General features: G+C 42.9%; 1 protein-coding gene across 2 annotated transcripts in view; it reads right to left on the minus strand.

The window, feature by feature from the left end:
• The window catches only part of igf2bp3 (insulin-like growth factor 2 mRNA binding protein 3), an 84,278-nt gene that overhangs the window by 16,691 nt on the left and 48,421 nt on the right, over window positions 1–19,166 (minus strand). For both annotated transcript variants that reach the window (XM_084312213.1, XM_084312212.1), the window contains 6 exons: window positions 16,962–17,084; window positions 14,556–14,691; window positions 12,415–12,549; window positions 12,091–12,159; window positions 8,766–8,885; window positions 4,871–4,945 (listed from right to left, as the gene is read on the minus strand). In XM_084312213.1, coding sequence (XP_084168339.1) covers window positions 4,871–4,945; window positions 8,766–8,885; window positions 12,091–12,159; window positions 12,415–12,549; window positions 14,556–14,691; window positions 16,962–17,084 — 658 coding nt within the window. The remainder of the gene's footprint in view (window positions 1–4,870; window positions 4,946–8,765; window positions 8,886–12,090; window positions 12,160–12,414; window positions 12,550–14,555; window positions 14,692–16,961; window positions 17,085–19,166) is intronic.

Below are 19,166 nucleotides of genomic sequence, written 5' to 3' on the forward strand. Positions count from 1 at the left end.
CTGTGACAACATACGGTATATGTTGAACAGCCTCAGCTATAGCCTACTTGGTAGACTAAGTCAATGTGACAAAAAGCCTACCTATGACAAACACACCCTAGGCCTACCTAGAGGTTTAGTCTTGGGTCATATCAACATCTGTAGTCTGTAACACAGGAAATTTATCACTTTCTGCAGTTAAACAAAGTTGACATTCTGGCTGTGTCAGGCTCATTTGGATAGTAATTTTGATGACTGAAGTGAATGTGGATGGCTTTTCTATATACAGAAGAGACCGAAATAGGTTTGGGGGCGGGGTCGCACTTCGAGAACACTTTCCTGCGAAACAACGGAATTCTCTCATGGAGAATAACACTGAGGCAATATGGCTCGAGGTGCTACTACCACACCTCTTTTGTTGAAGTGGACGGTGTCTACTTGACTAAGCCGCTGCATATTTCAAATTATTAAAAAAAATTAAAAAAATTGTTGATAAAGGTTTCCAGGCTTAGAAGTAGCATGTACAAGGCGGTTAGGTGGCCGAGCGGAGATTGCGTTCGTCACCAGCCCCGGAGCTGTGAGCTCGATTCGCCTGTTCGAATCCAGCTCACAGCTCCGGGGTTGTCACCAGCTTGGCTGGCCGTCTGCACTGATACAATTGGCTGTATCAGAGGGTGGGAGAAGCTGGCGGGGTGGGTCCGGGTCGTTGTAAACAGCGACTCCTACAGTTCGGTCGGGGTGCCTGCTAAGCGCGGATTGGACGTGAGGGGGATAGTGTGGTCCTCCCACACGCTACGCCCTCTCAATGAGAATCCGCGCTGCCAGGTGAAAAGAAGCAGTGATTGGCTGGACGTGTGTCGGAGGAAGCACGTGGTAGCCTCCACTCTCCCAGATGATCTGACTGTGGGGGGTAAGTGCGCAGCGATCAGGAAGGGACTGGGAATTGGCATACGACTAACATTGGGATGGGAGAAAATCGGAGGAAAATGGAGGGGGAAAAAGACCAATAAAAAAAAAAAAAAAAAAAAAAAGAAGTAGCATGTACAACACTGTTATTTCGGTATCAGAGAAGTTAATACAAATTTGATTATCAAAGACAAGGGTTGCGGCTTTGAGTTGACTCAGGTTGATGTTGGGATGGTGGTGGAAAGGTTGTTAAGTGCCCTGCCACTTGATGAATCTGCAGGAACAGATCTCCTTGACAATAAACTATTGAAAATAGCAGCAATACACATCTCCATACCAATTTGCCATATCTTTAACAGATGTCTAATCAGTGGTGTCTAATCAGTGGTGTATGCCCTCAAGCATGGAAGGAAGGATTTTTTTTACCTCTTTCCAAAAAATAAAAAAACAACCCTTTAATGGTCCCAATAGTAGACCAATCACCATTCTACCTGTACTAAGCATGTTGTTAGAAAAGGTTGTTTGAGAAAATTCTGCGTTATTTCTCTCAAAACAATCTCACAACTGAATTTCAACGTGCATACAGGGCAGGTCATTCTACTCTACAGCGATGCTCCAAATTACTGATGGCTGGCTTGCTTCAATTGACAAATCATTGCTTGTAGGCACAGTAATGCTCGATTTTAGTGCCGCTTTTGACTATGACCTTTTAATTAACAAACTCGGACACTGCCATTCTGTGGATTAGGAGCTACCCATCATCAAGGTCACAGATGTTATTTCAATGGCACGTTATCAAACAATAGGAATGTAAACTGTGGAGTTCCACAGGGGAGCTGCCTGGGCCCGCTCTTATTCCATTTTCACAAATGATATGCCACTTGCTATTACGCGGATGATTCTACTCTTTATTATGCAGCTCCCACTTGTACAGAGCTCAAAAAGGTTTTGACAAGGGAGCTTAACAGTATATACAATTGACTGCTCGGGTGATTGGGGCGGGACGAGCAGGTATTGAATTGTGGACTGGTCAAAAGCTCAATGTAGCGTCGGAGTGCGGTGGGGTCCTGGGGGATCCGGCTGTCTTGGGGGGGGGGTCTTATCTAATGTCTCTTATTGTTTAGTCATTATTGTTGTAAAAAATTAAAAACACATACAATTGGATCAAAGCTAACAAACTTGTGCTGAATCCATCTAAAACGGTTGCCATGCTATTTGGCTCCAAGCTTAGATTAGCCCAAGATCCTCAGCTTAATTTAATCATAGAAGACAGCTATTGAGACTATGGCTCGACAGCACACTGTCCTGGTCTGACCATATAAAAAACATTGTCTGTAGAATGGGTGCATCAGTAGCTGTATCAAGAAGATGTGCGCCTTTTCTTCCATCTGTGTTGTTGAATCAAATTGTTTGCTCCTTGGTTCTCTGTCATCTGTATTATTGTTCAGGGGTGTGGTCATCTGCTTCAAAAGGCCTTCTCAGGAAGCTACAAATTACACAAAACAAGGGGGCTAGACTTGTATTGGGTTGCTCATCTAGGGCTAATGTGGCTGAAATGCATGAGAGACTAAAATGGCTGAGTGTGGAGAAAAGTTAGCTTGTATTCTTTTACAAGGTAATTCATACTCAGACACCTGAATTTATCTTTAACATCTTCCAGCCGTGCGGTCCATCGGCGGACCGCAAATTACATCACGTCATAAATCATTCTCTCTAGACTATGACATAATGTTGCGTTTTATTTTTAAATGTATCTAAGAGTAAAGAACTTAACCATGTCACAACAGCAGTCAGTGTATATTTTCAGCAATAAGTTTGTTTACCAATAGGTTAAAGTGTTATTAATGAAATATCAGTTTAGGAATTTGATTCAATAGCTAGCGAATTTCGACTGGAAGTAAATCTGAGTGGCCATTTTGCTGTAGTCATTATGATGACGGAAAGACAGGGCTTTCAATGAGCGTTGAAATTTCGTTGAGATCTCCAGCTTTCTGCAAGCAAATGACTTCCTGGTTATACTTTTTTTTGTTTCTCTGAATTATGTACCACAAAACTGAACGTTATTGGCATAGATTGGAGCGCAGTTAGTGGGTCTACCTTCTGTGAACATTTAGCAACCATCCGCGTTGAAATCCGTTTAAAAATGGCAGACCTGTTGCAAGAATAAAAAGCCGATTTCATTCTTGGTTATTCATGCACGCCTGGTGATACTAAATCCAGATTGAACTGCCATTGGAAAGAGAAGATTTGGCCCGATCCATAGATGTGCGACTTGGCTATAATAAAGGTCATTTATAGGCCTGATATTCTATATAATATTTCAAATTGCATGGGTCCGGATGGCAGAATTCAGTACTGTATCTACAAAACCTTCTGTTTAATCATCTTCCCTTTATTAATTTCATTAGATTTGTTGTACATGCGATCTCAAGAAGACATAGATCATATTAATATAAGTCCACATAGCTAGGAAACAATGCTAAACACTGAAAAAGGCCATTTATAAGATAGTTCCCCTTTAACATCTTAAGCATCGGACGACCCAACGACACACGGCGCGGCACTTTGCCCTCGTCTTCGGGCTGCGTTTTTGCCGATCAACCAATACATTGTTGGAAAGTTTAATTTGCCGCCTTTCGATCGTCACCCTAGTCGACCTATTGCCCGCTTCCATCGACTTATTGCCCGCTTCCAGTCTCGAGTTACGAGACGAAACATCAGACGAGCGTCATTTGACAAGCCATTCAGACAAGTGACCATGTGCGGTTTAGCCAGGTCCTGAACGGACCAGTCACCTCTGATGGCGAAAATTAAGCTAGGCTAACGGTGCACGTCTTCCTACTCCTACTGCATGCACAGAGAAGAAAAAAAGGTTATGTATCTTCTTAACTCCAGGGTAGATGGCAAATAAGCTAATTTCCGAAAATGTTGGAGTTTTCCTTTAAACCATTTGCAGGCAAATGTCAACCAACATTCATTAACCCTTGCAATAGAGGTGAGTGAGCAACTGTGTCAAATGTTTTTGATCTACAACACAATGCTTTCTTTTGTCAAGGTTGGCCACTATATCATATACAGTGATATATCAAGCACCGTTGACCTTCAACCAATTTGAACTAAATGTAATAGTATGTGTCCGTAGTAGGGCTGTCTTAAATAAGCTTCGTTCGATGGGCATGGGATTCGAATATGAAAATAAAATTTGATTCTAAAAAATAAAATAAAATTATATATATATTTTTTTTGGGTGCTAAATCAACTCTGCCTCACTTTGTTAATTACAACAAGCAATGCTGTTTGTTATTTAAGATGAGGTCGGACTCGGCACCGACAGATTTTTGTTCATTGTGCTGCTTTTATAAAGCCTCAAATGACGGCTTACAATATTTCATGAAAGCAAAGTGTTTTGTTTGTCTAAGATTTAAAAAGGTTTAAACTTTACAGCACTGACAAAGTTGAACAAAGTGATGTACAAGTCCCACAACATTATTAAAAAAAAACTTGAAGCTTCGAATTAAAATCGAATCTCGGTGCCGAAGCTTCAAATTCCAAAAAATAATTTAAAGGTCAGCCCTAGTCCGTAGCTGACACATCAACTTAGTCACAAAGTTTGACCTAAAAATGAATATCAAACCTGCGAGTTATTGCAGTTAAGACCTACAACTGGGAATGATTACAATACCTCCTGCACTCACTACACATGGTGTAATACAAATAAAAATGTAATACATTTGAAATTAAGTGATTCTTTTGACACAGTATATTGCAATCGTGATATTAGAGGAAAGCATTTTTTGCATGATTTTTGCAGGTTCTGCACCAAAGAAAGACGTCTTCTCTTATGTATATTTTGACACACGTTTCATCTTGATCAAAACAGTGCAGCCTCCTGCGATTTGGATATTGCACAACTAGGCTGCAATTTTAATGACATTTCGATTCAATTGTTCAGCCAGAGCTTCCAGCTACATCTTGTGTACTGTACCTTAAACTGAGCCTCTGGTGGTCCAGCGATGATGACCATCCTCTGCTTGGCGTCCATCCCCTCCGCTGGGGCGATCTGAGGGAAGACGAGTGTTAGATTATAAAGGAGATGAGGAGACCTTCACTCATCCTCAGTGGTCACTAGGGCTGTCAAAATTGGCAAAAAATGTACATTCCTTCTAAAAAAAAAAAAGGATATTCGACAATATTCAAATATCTATTTTTGCGCATATTTTTATATATAAAAAAAAATAGTTAGTTATTTCCGTTGCCGTTATTGTTGTTGTTACTATGTCCTGTGAAGTCCTGTTTATTGTTGTTACTACTGTATTGTGTCGTCTTGTTTAACACATTGGGTGCCGTTAACGTAGATCTACGTTTCTGTGGCCCAGCGGTTGAGTGCCAGAAACGTAGATCTACGTTTCTGTTTCGTCATTTCTTTTATTCGCTATTGCCATTCATAATCCATCGAGGGACCTTGTGCAGGCTGTCCTGAATGTGTCAGAGATTGCAAACGGCCAATACCGCCGCCTAACGCCTTGCGGCCGCTATTGCACTCCTTTTGAAACGATGTGGTTTGTTTTCTTGGCCGAGCTGCGGCGTGGGGGCGGGGTCTGAACACTCCAGCAAGACAAGCGGTCACCACAGTTGCCTCGACGAGGGTCCCCGTCCGCCAGATCATCTGCAATGCTGGATAACGTCGGACAAACGATCGCGATGAATATTTGGAATGGCGATCAGATAATTGGATTCTTCTTTTTGCAGTACATCCGATACAAGGTAAGGACTATACGTTACCAATCTGGCGATGATTTTTTTCGCCACGATTGCAGCGTGTCTGTGTGTTGTGTGTGTCCCGTTGGTAGTGATCACAGCACGGAGGGGAGCCCCGCTCCAAACCCCCTTTCATGCGTGCATGATGAAAGATAATACCGATAATCTAGCGTTGATTTCAGATTGATTGTTTACATTTACATTTACATTTAGCTGACGCTTTTATCCAAAGCGACTTACAAGTTCTGTACGACAAGCCATCAGGAAGGGCACAACTCTATCAGCTGAGCAACAATGTTCATCAAAGTGTTGAGTGCTACAGTGTAGGTTAGTTTATTAGGACAAGTGCATGACAGTACGGTTAGTTAGGGTTAGATTTTTTTTTTTTTTTTTTTTTTTTTTTTTTTTTAATTCAGATAATGGTTGAAGAAGTGCGTCTTTAGTCGACGGCGAAAGATTGGACGTGATTCGGCTGTCCTAACTGGGGTGGGTAGTTCATTCCACCATTGTGGGGCAAGGACTGAGAATAGGCGACTTCTCTTTGATGACCCTCCCGGAGCTTGGATAGGAGTAGGTCTGAGGCGGCCAGAAGATGCAGAGCGTAGGGGTCTTGAGGGTGTGTAGTTAGAGACCATTGACCGGAGGTAGGCGGGAGCGGTTCCCTTTGCCGCACGGTATGCTAGGTCGAGGGCCTTGAAGCGGATTCGTGCAGCAATGGGGAGCCAGTGCAGGTCCCTAAGAAGTGGGGTGACATGGGCCGACTTCGGTAGGTTTGAGATCAGGCGGGCCGCTGCGTTCTGAATGAGTTGAAGAGGCTTAGTGGCAGTGGCCGGGAGACCAGCGAGCAGTGCATTGCAGTAGTCGAGGCGGGAGATGACTGTTGATTGGACGAGGAGTTGGGTGGCTTCTTTTGTCAGGAAGGGGCGTATCCTTCTGACGTTGCTCAGGAGGAATCGGCAGGTTCTGGTCGTCGCTGCGATGTGAGCAGAGAAGTTCAACTGGTCGTCGAGGACAACACCAAGGTTCTTGGCGGTCGGGGACGCAGTCACAGCTGCATTCTCGACTGTGATTGAAAGGTCGGTTAGGGGGGAGGATTTGGCCGGCAGGTGGAGCAATTCTGTTTTGCTTAGGTTCAGTTTGAGGTGGTTGGACGTCATCCAGGCTGAGATGTCGGACAGACAGGCCGAGATCCGCACAGAGACGTGGATATCTGAGGGAGGGAAGGAGAGGAAGAGTTGAGTATCGTCGGCATAACAATGGTAGGAGAAGCCATGAGACGTGATAATGTTACCCAGTGATTTAGTGTAGAGGGAGAAGAGAAGGGGTCCTAAAACCGAGCCCTGGGGGACACCCGTCCGCAGGGGGCGGGTGGCCGACAGGGTCCCTCTCCATGACACTTGGTAGGAGCGGTCATTGAGGTATGATGACAGCCATGTCAGCGCAGAGCCAGCCACTCCCATTCCTGCGAGGGCCGCAAGGAGGATCTGGTGGTTGACTGTGTCGAAGGCTGCAGATAGATCTAGGAGAATCAGGACAGAGGAGAGGCCTTTCGCTTTTGCTAAGTGAAGTGCCTCTGTGACCGCAATGAGGGCTGTCTCTGTGGAGTGACCAGTCCTGAAGCCTGACTGATTAGGGTCTAGGAGGTCATTCTGTAAGAGATAAGTAGTAAGTTGGTTGGATACAGCACGTTCAAGTGTTTTAGAAAGGAAGGAGAGAAGAGAGACAGGACGGTAGTTGCCTATGACAGTAGGGTTCAGGGTTGGTTTTTTTATGAGCGGCGTGACTCTGGCTTGTTTTAGGGAGGTGGGGACCACCCCCGAGTTGAGTGAGGAGTTGATGGTTGCAGTTAGGAATGGGAGGATGTCTGGTGCTATGGTCTGGAGGAGTGGGGAGGGTAGCTGGTCCAGCTGTTGATCCAAGCGAGGAATGGCAACGTGTTTAGTGAATTCCACTAAAACGCTGTTTTCGCGTCTTTTCCTGGGATTACTCAGAATCACTCAAACTATACTCATATTCACCACGGTATAAAATGAAAATGTATGGATGAAAAAATTATGTTTTTTGCATGTTGACCGGAAGAAACTCACTGACAATCGACAACGTTATTAGATCCATAGCTATAATATTTAATATAGTTCTAGCGCTGCAAACACAGCATTATCCCCAAATGAATCTAATGTATGTTTTTATTTTTTTTAACAATTTGATTATGAATTCTAGAATATTCGTTGACGGCCCTAGTGGTCACATCTAGGGGTGGGAATCACCAGAGGCCTCACGATACGATTCACGATACGATGGTATTGAGATACTAAATATATTGCAATATGCTGAGTATTGCGATATTAATATTGCGATATATTGCGATTTATTACCTTTTTTCAACTGCAAAGTAAAACTTTGTCAACATGTTTTATCTAATAAAATAAAGTTTTCAGTCTGTTCATCTCACTTCAATCATGTTTATTGCAGAACATGGTATTTTCTCAAGCAGACGGATGTAAACACTAATCTGTGTTGCATGTACCTGACAAACTGAACTGTTTGTATTAGTCATATTCCAACTTAACTGAATGCACATGTGTGCGTGGACTACTGTACTATTACAGGTATTGAAATGAACAATGCAACTTCCTTATATTATATATATACCGTACTTTTCGGACTATAAGCCGCGGCTTTCCCCCCCATTTTTCGACCCTGCGGCTTATATAACGGTGCGGCTTATATGCGACTCGACGTGACCAAATCCGAAAATGTAAAAATCTAAATATAGCTTTTTTGACTGCATTGAAATGTTATTTATCTGTTCCCTTATTTGCTAAACTTAATACAACTTGTAAATTAGTTAATTCTTGTTATTTGTCCGACAGTATTGTGTCCCAATGCTAATTGCATGTGGTAATTAAACATTAAAACACCTGCGGCTTATAATCCAGTGCGGCTTATATATGTACACATCATTCAATTTAGCTGCTGCGGCTTATAGTCAGGTGCGGCTTATAGTGCGAAAAGTACGGTATATAAAAATACAATAAAAAAAAATAAAAAAAAGGGACAACAGCGGCATCGAGACCGGGATCATAGCGATTCACAAACTCAAACACCGTCCCGTCGCTCACCTTTATGGAGGCTCCTGCGTAGCGTGACAGCTGCTTGATGTGTTGACCCTGTTTGCCGATGATGGCTCCCACCGCCAGCGCCGGGATGAAGAGGTGAACCATCTCCGACTCGGGCTGAGACTGACAGGTACGACCACATACACATCACATTCAAAGTACACACACACACGCATCATTCAAAGTACAACCACACACGCATCACATTCAAAGTACAACCACACACACATCCCATTCAAAGTACAACCACACACACCACATTCAAAGTACAACCACACACACACACATCACATTCAAAGTACAACCACACACACACCACACACACATTCCAGGTACGAACACACACAAACACACCACAGTCACACATATAGAACAGTCAGGTGACAGGAGACTTATGCAACATGACCATGTGACCACATCATAAATGCAGCAGCTGCAGACCCACTCACTCAACACTCCGCAGATGCAGGGAACCGCCAAGCGGAGGCTAAAAGCATTAGATGGCTGCAAATCATCAGTCTCATCAATTTGGACGATCGCTATTGGTTCCGTTGATAGTCATTAGTTACCCAGACGGATCCTAAAATGAACTTCATTGCGATTTGAGGCCTTGTGGTAGAAATAGCTTGACGTAATGCTAAATGTTAAGTGTTTGGATGAGACATAATTCACCATAGAATTGTATAATCTTGAGCCATATTTGATGAGGGGTAATCTATTTTTATAACACTTAGTTTTGAGGGAGGGAGAAAGGTGTGCCTTGGAGACAGTGGTGTGTGTGTGTGTGTGGGGGAGGTGTGGCCTGTATTTATCAAGGATGTGTGTGAAGAAAAGGGCAATAAAAGAGTTGGGTTTCAGAGATAACAGCTTTGGCCAGAGACTAGAGCAGCGGTTCTCAAAATACAGGTTGTGACCCAAAGTGGGGTCGCGGGGAGGTGACAGTGCGCATTGGCAAGTAAATGTTCTCTTTTTTAATAAAAGAATATTTAAAAAAAATCTATATTACATTTTATTTTTTTATGTTCTGGCAACATATTTAGGCTAAATATGCCTCGTTTTCTAAATGTGTATGATAAGTGCTGTAATACAATTTTCTAATAAATATGCATGATCAAGTTCAACAACGTGTGCTTTTATTTTGATATTCCTTTTAATTCCACGTTGAAATTACGCAATACAAGTGTCGGGTAAAAAAAAAATCCTAAATAAAATGGGGTCGTGGTACAAGTTTGAGAACCCCTGGCCTAGACGTACAGGTACCAATGTAGCCTACATTGTAGCACTCAGCACATTGATGAACATAGTTACTCAGCTGATAAGTGTTGTACCCTTCCCGCTGACAAAACATGCAAGTCACTTTTAGATAAAAGCGTCAGCGAAAATGACTAAATGTAAAAAAAAAAAAAAAAATTATGTAAATGTACCAATGACATCTTGGTATTATGAATGATCTAGGTCTCACCTCGACCATTTCTATGAGGGCAATGAAAGTCACATAAGATGAAAATGGTGAATACTGGTCACAAAACAAAAGGCTCCTAAACATTAATTCTGGAGGTTAGACCAACTAGCTAGGGAGTCTATAAGTCAGTTTTAGGGACATGCACTAGGAGGGGCAAGACAAACTTTTATATAAAAACCAGAGCAGAGGGTATAGGCCAGGACATATCGGGTGAAACTAACCTCTTGTTCTGCGTTTGTCATGTAGCTTAGGCCGATTAATTCTCTGAAGCCTACATAGACAAAGGTTCGCCTGGACATATTCTGAGCTTATTATTTTGAGTCAGTATCAAGTGTTATACCTTTTATGATTCAGGGGAACCTACCCTTTATTTCTGGTGCAGTGTAAAGTCACCATCATACATTACCTTTGGTATTTGACATAACTTTTATTTGAATCTTTTATTGTGTTTAGTTGAATTTGTTGAACCAGGGATTTTTTTTATAAAAAAAAATTTAAACATTGAACGTTATATTTAGGTGTTTTGAACATCAATGTGAAATTTGGTGCAAATACACCTTTTCCTTAGTTGTGACAGCTGACTAGATATCGTTCTGGGCCATTTAGCAGACAATGTGAAAATACATAAATGGCGTTGCCTTCATATTTGGACCAATATCTCCCTCCAATAGCTCTCCTATCAAAAGGGTTCCCACAGACATTGCAAAATGAAATTCAAGGACTTATGGCTTAAAACCAATTTCTGACAATTAGTTACACTTCAAATAAAAAGAATAAAATTCCTTGATTCAGAAATGTTTCATCATGGATGAACAACTTTCAATGCGAATGGTTGATTTGAATTTCAAGGACTTTTTAAGCACCTTGTTGAAAAAAAGGGCTGTTCCAAGGAATTCCAGGCCTAGACTTTTTTTGGTACCTTGTGCGAACCCTGCATCAATGTCCCCCTCTGCATCTGAATTCATCTGCATACGATTCTAGTCAACCCTCAACCCCAACGTACACTCGACTCTGCCCGACGTCTCCTCCTATATAAACCAAAGCAGACTTCATGCCCTGCCTTCTGATTCCAGTGCCAAGTTCACAAACCATATTAGAGATGATTAAAGGGCGATGCCTGGTTGCAAACTGCCACAGCACATGGGCGGTGTTAGAGGCGTGTGCGTGTGATATTCCGTTAAGATCTGGAAGGCGGGAGGGGGGTGCTTGCATCTTCCAAGAGGGACAACAAGTAGCGCTGTTGCTTATGGATGAGAGCCAATCAGTGGAGGGGCCACACCAACAACTCTCCTCGGCAGGCTGCAAACCAGAGAAGGGCTTTTCCGTGCTGAGGATGACGTTTTACTTTCACAAAAAAAGAAAAGTACCCTCCAAAACACAACCTTGCAAAATGGCAATTAAAAAATAAACTAGTCCCCAATGAGACATTTTGTGGAAGGCATCTTCAATCTTAAAATAACCCCCATTTCACTAACGTTTCCATGGCAAACAGAACGTCTCGTGGAGGAGGGTTAGCTGGTCAAAATTTATGGTTTTCCACATACAGCTTTGGAGCACTAGCGGCGATAGAAGGTGTTCCGTTTCCATAGTAACGTCTTAAGTGAAATGGGGGCAATTCCATCGTGTTTCCCCAAATAGGAACCAGGAGATGAGCCATTTGTTGCCCTCTTAGATGATGCCCAGTCAGCCGTCTAGGTTGAAGAATGCGCGCTCAACCTTTTGCCTGCAGGTCAAATAGGTTATTGGGTGGCAGGGGGAGCATTGGGTGGCAGGGGGAGCTTATTAAGATGTACGCAAAGCCCCGCTCCCTGATCCGGCAGCCAGCAGCCACAAGCCGTGCAAAGCACTCTGGGAAGGGTGACTTACAGCAAGGGGCTGGCTGCTCGCCGACAGCACAGAGGCCCAAAATGGCCCTTCACCCCCAAAGTGACCGTTCTAAAGGGAAAAGAGAATCACATGAAACTGAGTCGCTAGCTGGACCCCAAAATGGCTGCTCTGGGGGATAAATAATCAATGTTAGTTTGGACTATTTTTGCCCGCTCGGTGGTAACACACCACCGAATCCAGGGTTGGAAAACGGCGTCTGTATGGAGAGAGAGCCAGGGAACGTGACAACAGATTTACCAGGAGTCTGCTTAATTTTTTTTTTTTTAAATAAAATAAAAAAGGGTGAAGAGCGCAGGTACTTACCCCGAATGAGTTGTATCCAGCCTGGGCTCCGGGAGGTGGGGCGTTGACCATGGAGGGTCCCATGCCACCAGGACCTCCTCCGGGGAACAGACCCAGGGCGTTTAGATTCAAGCCAGGGATCAGGTTGGACTGGAGCTGGAGAGAGAGAAACAAAAACATTTGAACCCTTTCACTGCCACACGACAAAGGGTTAACCCTTTCACAACCACACTACAGCAGGTTAACCCTTTACCATCACACTACAGACGGTTAACCCATCTGTAGTGTGATAGTAAAGGGTTAACCTGCTGTAGTGTGGTAGTGAAAGAGTCAACACTCACCATCTTGACCAAAACACACTTATAAAAAAAGATTTACTGGTTTTATTCATCTCTGATAACAAGTAAGGGTGCACCGGTACCCGTATTGAATATTGGGGCAGATACCAGGCTTAAAAACGGGCCCATCGCCTCCTGAGAACATCGCAGATACTAAAAAGCAGATACCCAGACTAACGGGCGGGTAGTTTCAATTAGACAGTGCAGCACATTTATAAAACCACAGAGAATCATGACATGAAAGCCATCTCTGGATTAAGCTCCAGGCATGCCCGATACCTACCATTATAACTGGTATACTAAAGTCGTTGGAATAAACCTGAGGTGCTCAGGCAATTAAATTCTTGTATATAGTCTCAGACTATAAGGCACGCACAGTTGAAACCCATTGAATCTAATACATTTAAAAAGTTAATAATTAAATAATGTCAGTCCTATGTAGCCTGAAATCTACCTTACACCACTCTTCAAATGCCAACAACTTTAAAACCATGTGTAGCCTAACTGTGGTAATGGGGACTCAGTGAGAATGTGGCCCAGATTTAAATAACAGAAAAGGGGAGTTTTCTATTAAAGCTAAATAGTAAGTGGGATATATCAAGGACATGTTCAATACAGACAAGATCAGATTTTCATTTAAAATAATTCATCATGATTCTCTGCTAAAAGGCTGGGGATTGTGAGTTGCCGTGGTAACCAAGGGACTGTGGCAGGCCGAGTCGAGGCTGGTCACTCGCAACATAACCATTTACCAGCCACTTCAAATACGAAGAGACAGACAAATTGTGTATTTTTGTTTTTGTTTTTGAGGACTGCATACTTTTTTTGAAAACCAAAATACTATACTTTATAGCACATGCATAAGCCTGGTCTCTTTTGACAGATAACATTGACGTTTCTGATGGAATAAAGAAAGAATTTTAGTGCTAATGAAATAGAGTAACATAGGTCTGAACTAGAGTTGTAGAAAAACTTACTCACGTTTGTCTGTAGTAGTTGCAATATCCAGAAGTAGTATATCGAAAAAAATTGGTATGAGTATTTCATAAAAATACGTTCAGAAATGTTTCCTTTTCCTCATAGACTTCAATTCATTCTGCCGTTTTTTCTCTTCCCGTTTTCGCTCGTGACTTTTCACCTAGATCCCTGATTCGCACATCCACACTCATTGGCTACAACAATGTCCAATACTTTGAGATCGCCAAATGATTGGCGGAGCTAGAGCCCCGGGGGTGGTAATCTGACTCTGCCATGTACTTTGGCGCACGCCTTGCATATCTGCACGTAACTCGAGAACTGCTGAACAGATTTTTTTGTCACCTGAAAATGCAATCGATCGTTTTTATAAAAAACGATTCATAAATAGGCCGAAGAATGACAACATGTTTTGTGTATTCCAGTAAAGGGTGATTCATGTGGAATCTTAATTTTTTTCTGAAAGTTTAAAAAAACAACAAGTTTTTCAAAATGGTATAAAACGGAAATGAACCGATAAAAAAACAATCCGTTTGACAATGTTGACTGCAAACAAGTCATTGATAAGCGACGGTCGTATTAGACACATAGTTGTGATCGCTCTGTCGTCATTGAATAGAGTGTTGGCACTCAACGTATCTAGGACACCCCCTGCTGGCACAGAAAGTGTTAATAATATCCTCCTAAGATATGACGGTCGTGTCCCCTCTTCTATTTAGCCTTTCCTTGGCTCGCATTAGAAACCCAGTTCCACATATTCGACAGACTAGAGCAATTTAGTCGAGACCCCAATGGTCGCGCACAGAAGAGGTCGCAGGTCACTTACGGAAGAGGTCAAAGGTCACTTACGTTCATGGCGGCCACGTCGTTCTCGTACGACTCCCTGATCTTCTTCATCACCTCCTCCTCGGCCTTGGCGCAGGCCTCGATGGTGCCCTTCACCGTGATGGTCCTCTCTGGGTTGTACAGCGTCAGGTCCTGGAGGCTGAGAGGTGGTGAGAGAGAGGGTAGAGTTATGACCAATTAAAGGACATTAAATTGACATCACGCTTACAAATGTAGACAAATTGTCAAGAGATATCGACGTGCACATTAAACCAGAAAGATGTGATGGAACGCGGTTTGAGCTCATGAACATAAACAAGGAAATACGAGAGCAAGAGAGAGAAATGAGAATCACGCTTTCTAAGGAGCGACCCCTTTGTTAGCGTGACCAGGTCATTTTGGGTTGATCTATATAAAATTACATGGTTTACAAACATTTTGTTCGCATTAAAATAAAAAGTTAAGTGTCGAGGACACTTAAGACATGCTGCCAGGAGGAGATGGAATTGAACTGGGAACCTTCTGATTACCAGACGAGCCACTGTCGCCCCCCCACATAGTTATGAAATAAAATGACTACACCCAACACATAGTTGTCGGAACAGATTCTAGCTTTTCTGATTTCACAGGCTCATTCTTGTCATTTGCAATTAAGTTAAATTTACAAAAACGTGGGGAAAGTTTTTAGCTTATGCATATTTGAATTTGTAATTCTTACTTTTAATTGAAAGTAAAAATGATCTTGTATTTATTACATTCATTAAACGATGGGATTGGTCTCGGTAGAGTGTGTGGTTATGACAACGAAGCCACTCACAACCCCCATCGGCTCCATTCCATTATGGAATACAGCTTTTTAACGGACCTTCACTTTGAAGCCAACGTACCCAAAGACCTGAGGTCCGGCTATAGTCCTGGGAATGTTTAATGAGTCTCTCTCTGCAACAACAACTTGTTCCAGAAACAACACAAGAAACACCCAGGAGCTTCCCCAGTCTTCTACCGTTAGCAGTGATGTTGCGTCTGGATAGGGAGCCATCAGGTGTCCGCAAAGGTGAGTGAGCATGTGTGGGGTGTAACGGTACACAAAAACCACGGTTCGGTACGTACCTCGGTTTTGAAGTCACGGTTCGGTACGGGTTTTCGGTACAGTGGGGGAAGGTTTGGCTTTCCATGTTGCACTCAGGGGTGATGTAGTGTGCAGTAACTAATTGTACTTGTAAGGCTGTCAATGAATATTCTATATTGAAATTAATAATCGCTTTGTTAAAAAAAAAATCAAAGAAAATATTAGATTGTGAAAAAACACTGAACAGCCCCCGGTGGGCGGTTGTTAGTGGTTAACATACCGTTGTATTCGTTCGGTACACAGCTGTACTGAACATTAGCTCCAGTACTGAAACGGTTCGGTACGGATACCTTTACAGTTACACCCCTATGCATGTTAGGTTACGTGGCAATATTGTACCGATACACTGACGCCAAGTATCACTTTTTTTTTGTGGCTTAGAATTTACCACAATCTTAAAACATCTAGGATTGGTATTTTTCTGTCTGAAGACTAGTAAATCCAATGCGTTTATCCATCTCTCATGGAGCTTTTAGCCTATAGCCAATGGAAATTCTAGAAATTAGTCACGTGGGCTGGAGGGACCAATGGAGAATTCCTATCGTTTCTCTATAGTTCAGCTCTGCACTCAGGCTGCCATTCAGGCAAGCACCGAGAGAGAGGAGCTTGTCCCTGGTTTTATAATAAAATGGCAAAAAGACATGAAAAGAGGCATAATGTTCAACAAACATTGGATCTTGTTGTGGATGATCCATATAATATAAATTAAAATTATGTCCGAGCCAGAATGCTGAGACAGTGATGATGACAATCATAGTGACGGATTTGATGCGTTTTAAGCTATGGTTTGAAGTAGCTTACTCTTGTATCAATGTATCTCACAACTATATAATTTATTGTGCAGCTTGAATGAAAATCACCTGTTGATTCATGTGTGTGACTGTTATTTGGATAAGATGCAGAGAGGGACATTGATAGGAGCCAACAACAGAAAAGGGGGAGAGTTATATGATGGAGGGGCCTTTTGTGTGTGTGCGTGTGTGTGTGTGTTCGGAAGTCTTGGCCATGTACACAAATGCACCATGACCGGTCTGAGAATTGCTGCAATGTCTAAAAGAAAAGCCAAACAAATTGCCAAATATTGCTCTGTCTCAGCTATTATTGGCAGCTTAGCCACGTGGAGAAGGAGGTGCTATGTGTAGCTACCCTTAAGTGTTCAGTGCTGCTTGGCCCCGATACATTTGATTCCCTGTTTAGGCAATATAATTTGTGGAACCAAATAAAGTATTAAAATGTGTGTGTGTGTGTGACCGCTCTGGTGATTCCCAACCCTAATATGTGTGTGTGCAAAATCCTCTTACGGTGAGATGGTGATCTTGGTCTCCGTGTCCTGCTCTATCTTCTTCAGGTTGCGTCCTTCCTTCCCGATGAGTCGGCCTACGAAGTTGTTGTGTGCCAGTATCTTCAGTGGGATCTCCTCCGTGCTGCAGAGCGGGGCAGAGACACGTCACGGTTAGCAGCTCACCAAAAAACAAAACCTGAATGTTTCAAAGCGCTGCCGTGGTAAATCGAAAACCATATTAAAATGGTCACAGGAGTCAATAACGTTTGGATGGTAATCCATTTTGTAAATACATTTGTTGAAACAACGTCTTTGTTGGCAGACGGCCCCTGCCATCTTAACGTTAGCAAGCCAAGCATGCATAGCGTGACCCGTGTAACGTTAAGTATCTTGTTACACTTGAGTTCCGCTGGGAAAGACCGTTCATCATTGCATACAACTTGGTTTAATCCAAACGTCCATTCAAAGTTAATGCTTTAACTTGAGATTAATTTAAATTATTTAAAGCGTTATTTTTTTTTAATCTAGATTCATCTATAGAGTGAAAATGTTCAACGTTCTGAACTTTCAGCAGTATCTTTGCTTGTTCTTTTTTTGCATCGACTCATGCACCTTTTTGAAAATCATCCAACATGAAGATGGAACACATTTCGCTTCAGGCTAACAGAAAAGCTAACCCGGAGCGAAAAAAAAAGTTACACCCGGTCTGCAACACGGGAAACTGCATTCTCGAGACAGCGCCAATACCAGGATCTGGCCGGTCCTGCACTTTCGGAGTCCCGATATGCCGTTTCCAGCCAAAATACAGCTCTGTGACATTGAGTAGGATATTAAAATGGAATAAAAGCAAAACAGAGTTTACCACGTATATATACACGTGGTTGGCCTTCAAAGGATGGCGCCCAATCGAGTCTAGTTCTTTACAAACAAACCCATTTTTCCGCGATCAGATTGGCCACTGACGTTTCTGGTCATGTGACATCTGCACCAATCGCATGACGCCTGTTTCTGCGCCTATTTCCGCCTCTAACAGCCTGCTACCTAACGCCTAGTTCTATCACTGGTTAAGCTTAGGCAACTCTCGAAGTTGGTTAAGGTTAGAGTTTGGAATCGGGGCTGGTGTTCTATCGCCCTGCTCTAAGACAAACTCTAACCTTAACCAACTTCGAAAGAGTGCCTAAGCTTAACCAGTGATAGAAACAGGCGTCACGCGATTGGCGCAGATGTCACATGACCAAAAACTTCAGTGGCCAATCAGATCGCAGAAAAATGGAAGTTTGTTGGTAAAAGACTACACGCCGCCCAATCACTTATATATACGTGGTTGGCCGCGAATCGGTTAAGTAGAAAAATGCGTTTATTTTTTATTTTGATTAATTACAGAAGTTATTTTTATCATCTATTGACATCACTAGAAATAAGACATTCGGGGATGTCCGACTATTTCCCTATGCCTTGGTGCGAGTTCAGCTGATACTACACAAAGTGTGTGCTTTCTCACACACACACGCCGAGCTAGATGTGACGGCTTCTAAAATTGAAGGTCCGCACTGGTCTGTCCATTATGAAATGACAAATTGTGCGTAGACACTGTTGACACGCCCACTACGCAAAGCATGCTCTCACGCATCCTCGAGCCAACAGCTGGGTATCGAGATACTTTTCTAGTATCCGTGTATCGTGCAACACCAGTTTACTGATGCTTCGCCATTCAGCCGAAGCATTTCCAGTCATTTTATTTAGACAAATTCCACAAGGTTGGCTAAATGCGATCAGTTGGTAGGGTTGTTGCTCAAGACAACATCCCGATGTCAGTCACCAGGGGGAACTGGGAGCTGTGGAGTGAAGCTCCACTCTGTACTTCTGTGGTTAAAGCGCTTTACAACTCATGCCTCACACATTCATAGCGGTGGGGGAAAAGCACCAAATAAATAAATGCAGTCCCTTTACCTACAGTCTGACGGGCGAGAACACACTGTACCGACCTGCTCACCGGGAGACGCTAAGGGTCAGTGTCTTGCTCAAGGACACTTCGGCATGGTCCCGGGAGGAGGCGTAATCCCCCCCCCCCCCCCCCCTCTGACACACACTGCCACTTCACAAACTCACTGCCACTTTACTACCATTATTTTAGTTTACCGCCATATCCAACATCTCACTGCCACTTTACTGCCCTTATTGTATTCTACTGCCATTATTTATTAGTTATACTTACTATGTACCA

Source organism: Notolepis coatsorum (assembly GCF_963971535.1).
Source record: "Notolepis coatsorum genome assembly, chromosome: 4".
Classification (NCBI taxonomy): Eukaryota; Metazoa; Chordata; class Actinopteri; order Aulopiformes; family Paralepididae; genus Notolepis; species Notolepis coatsorum.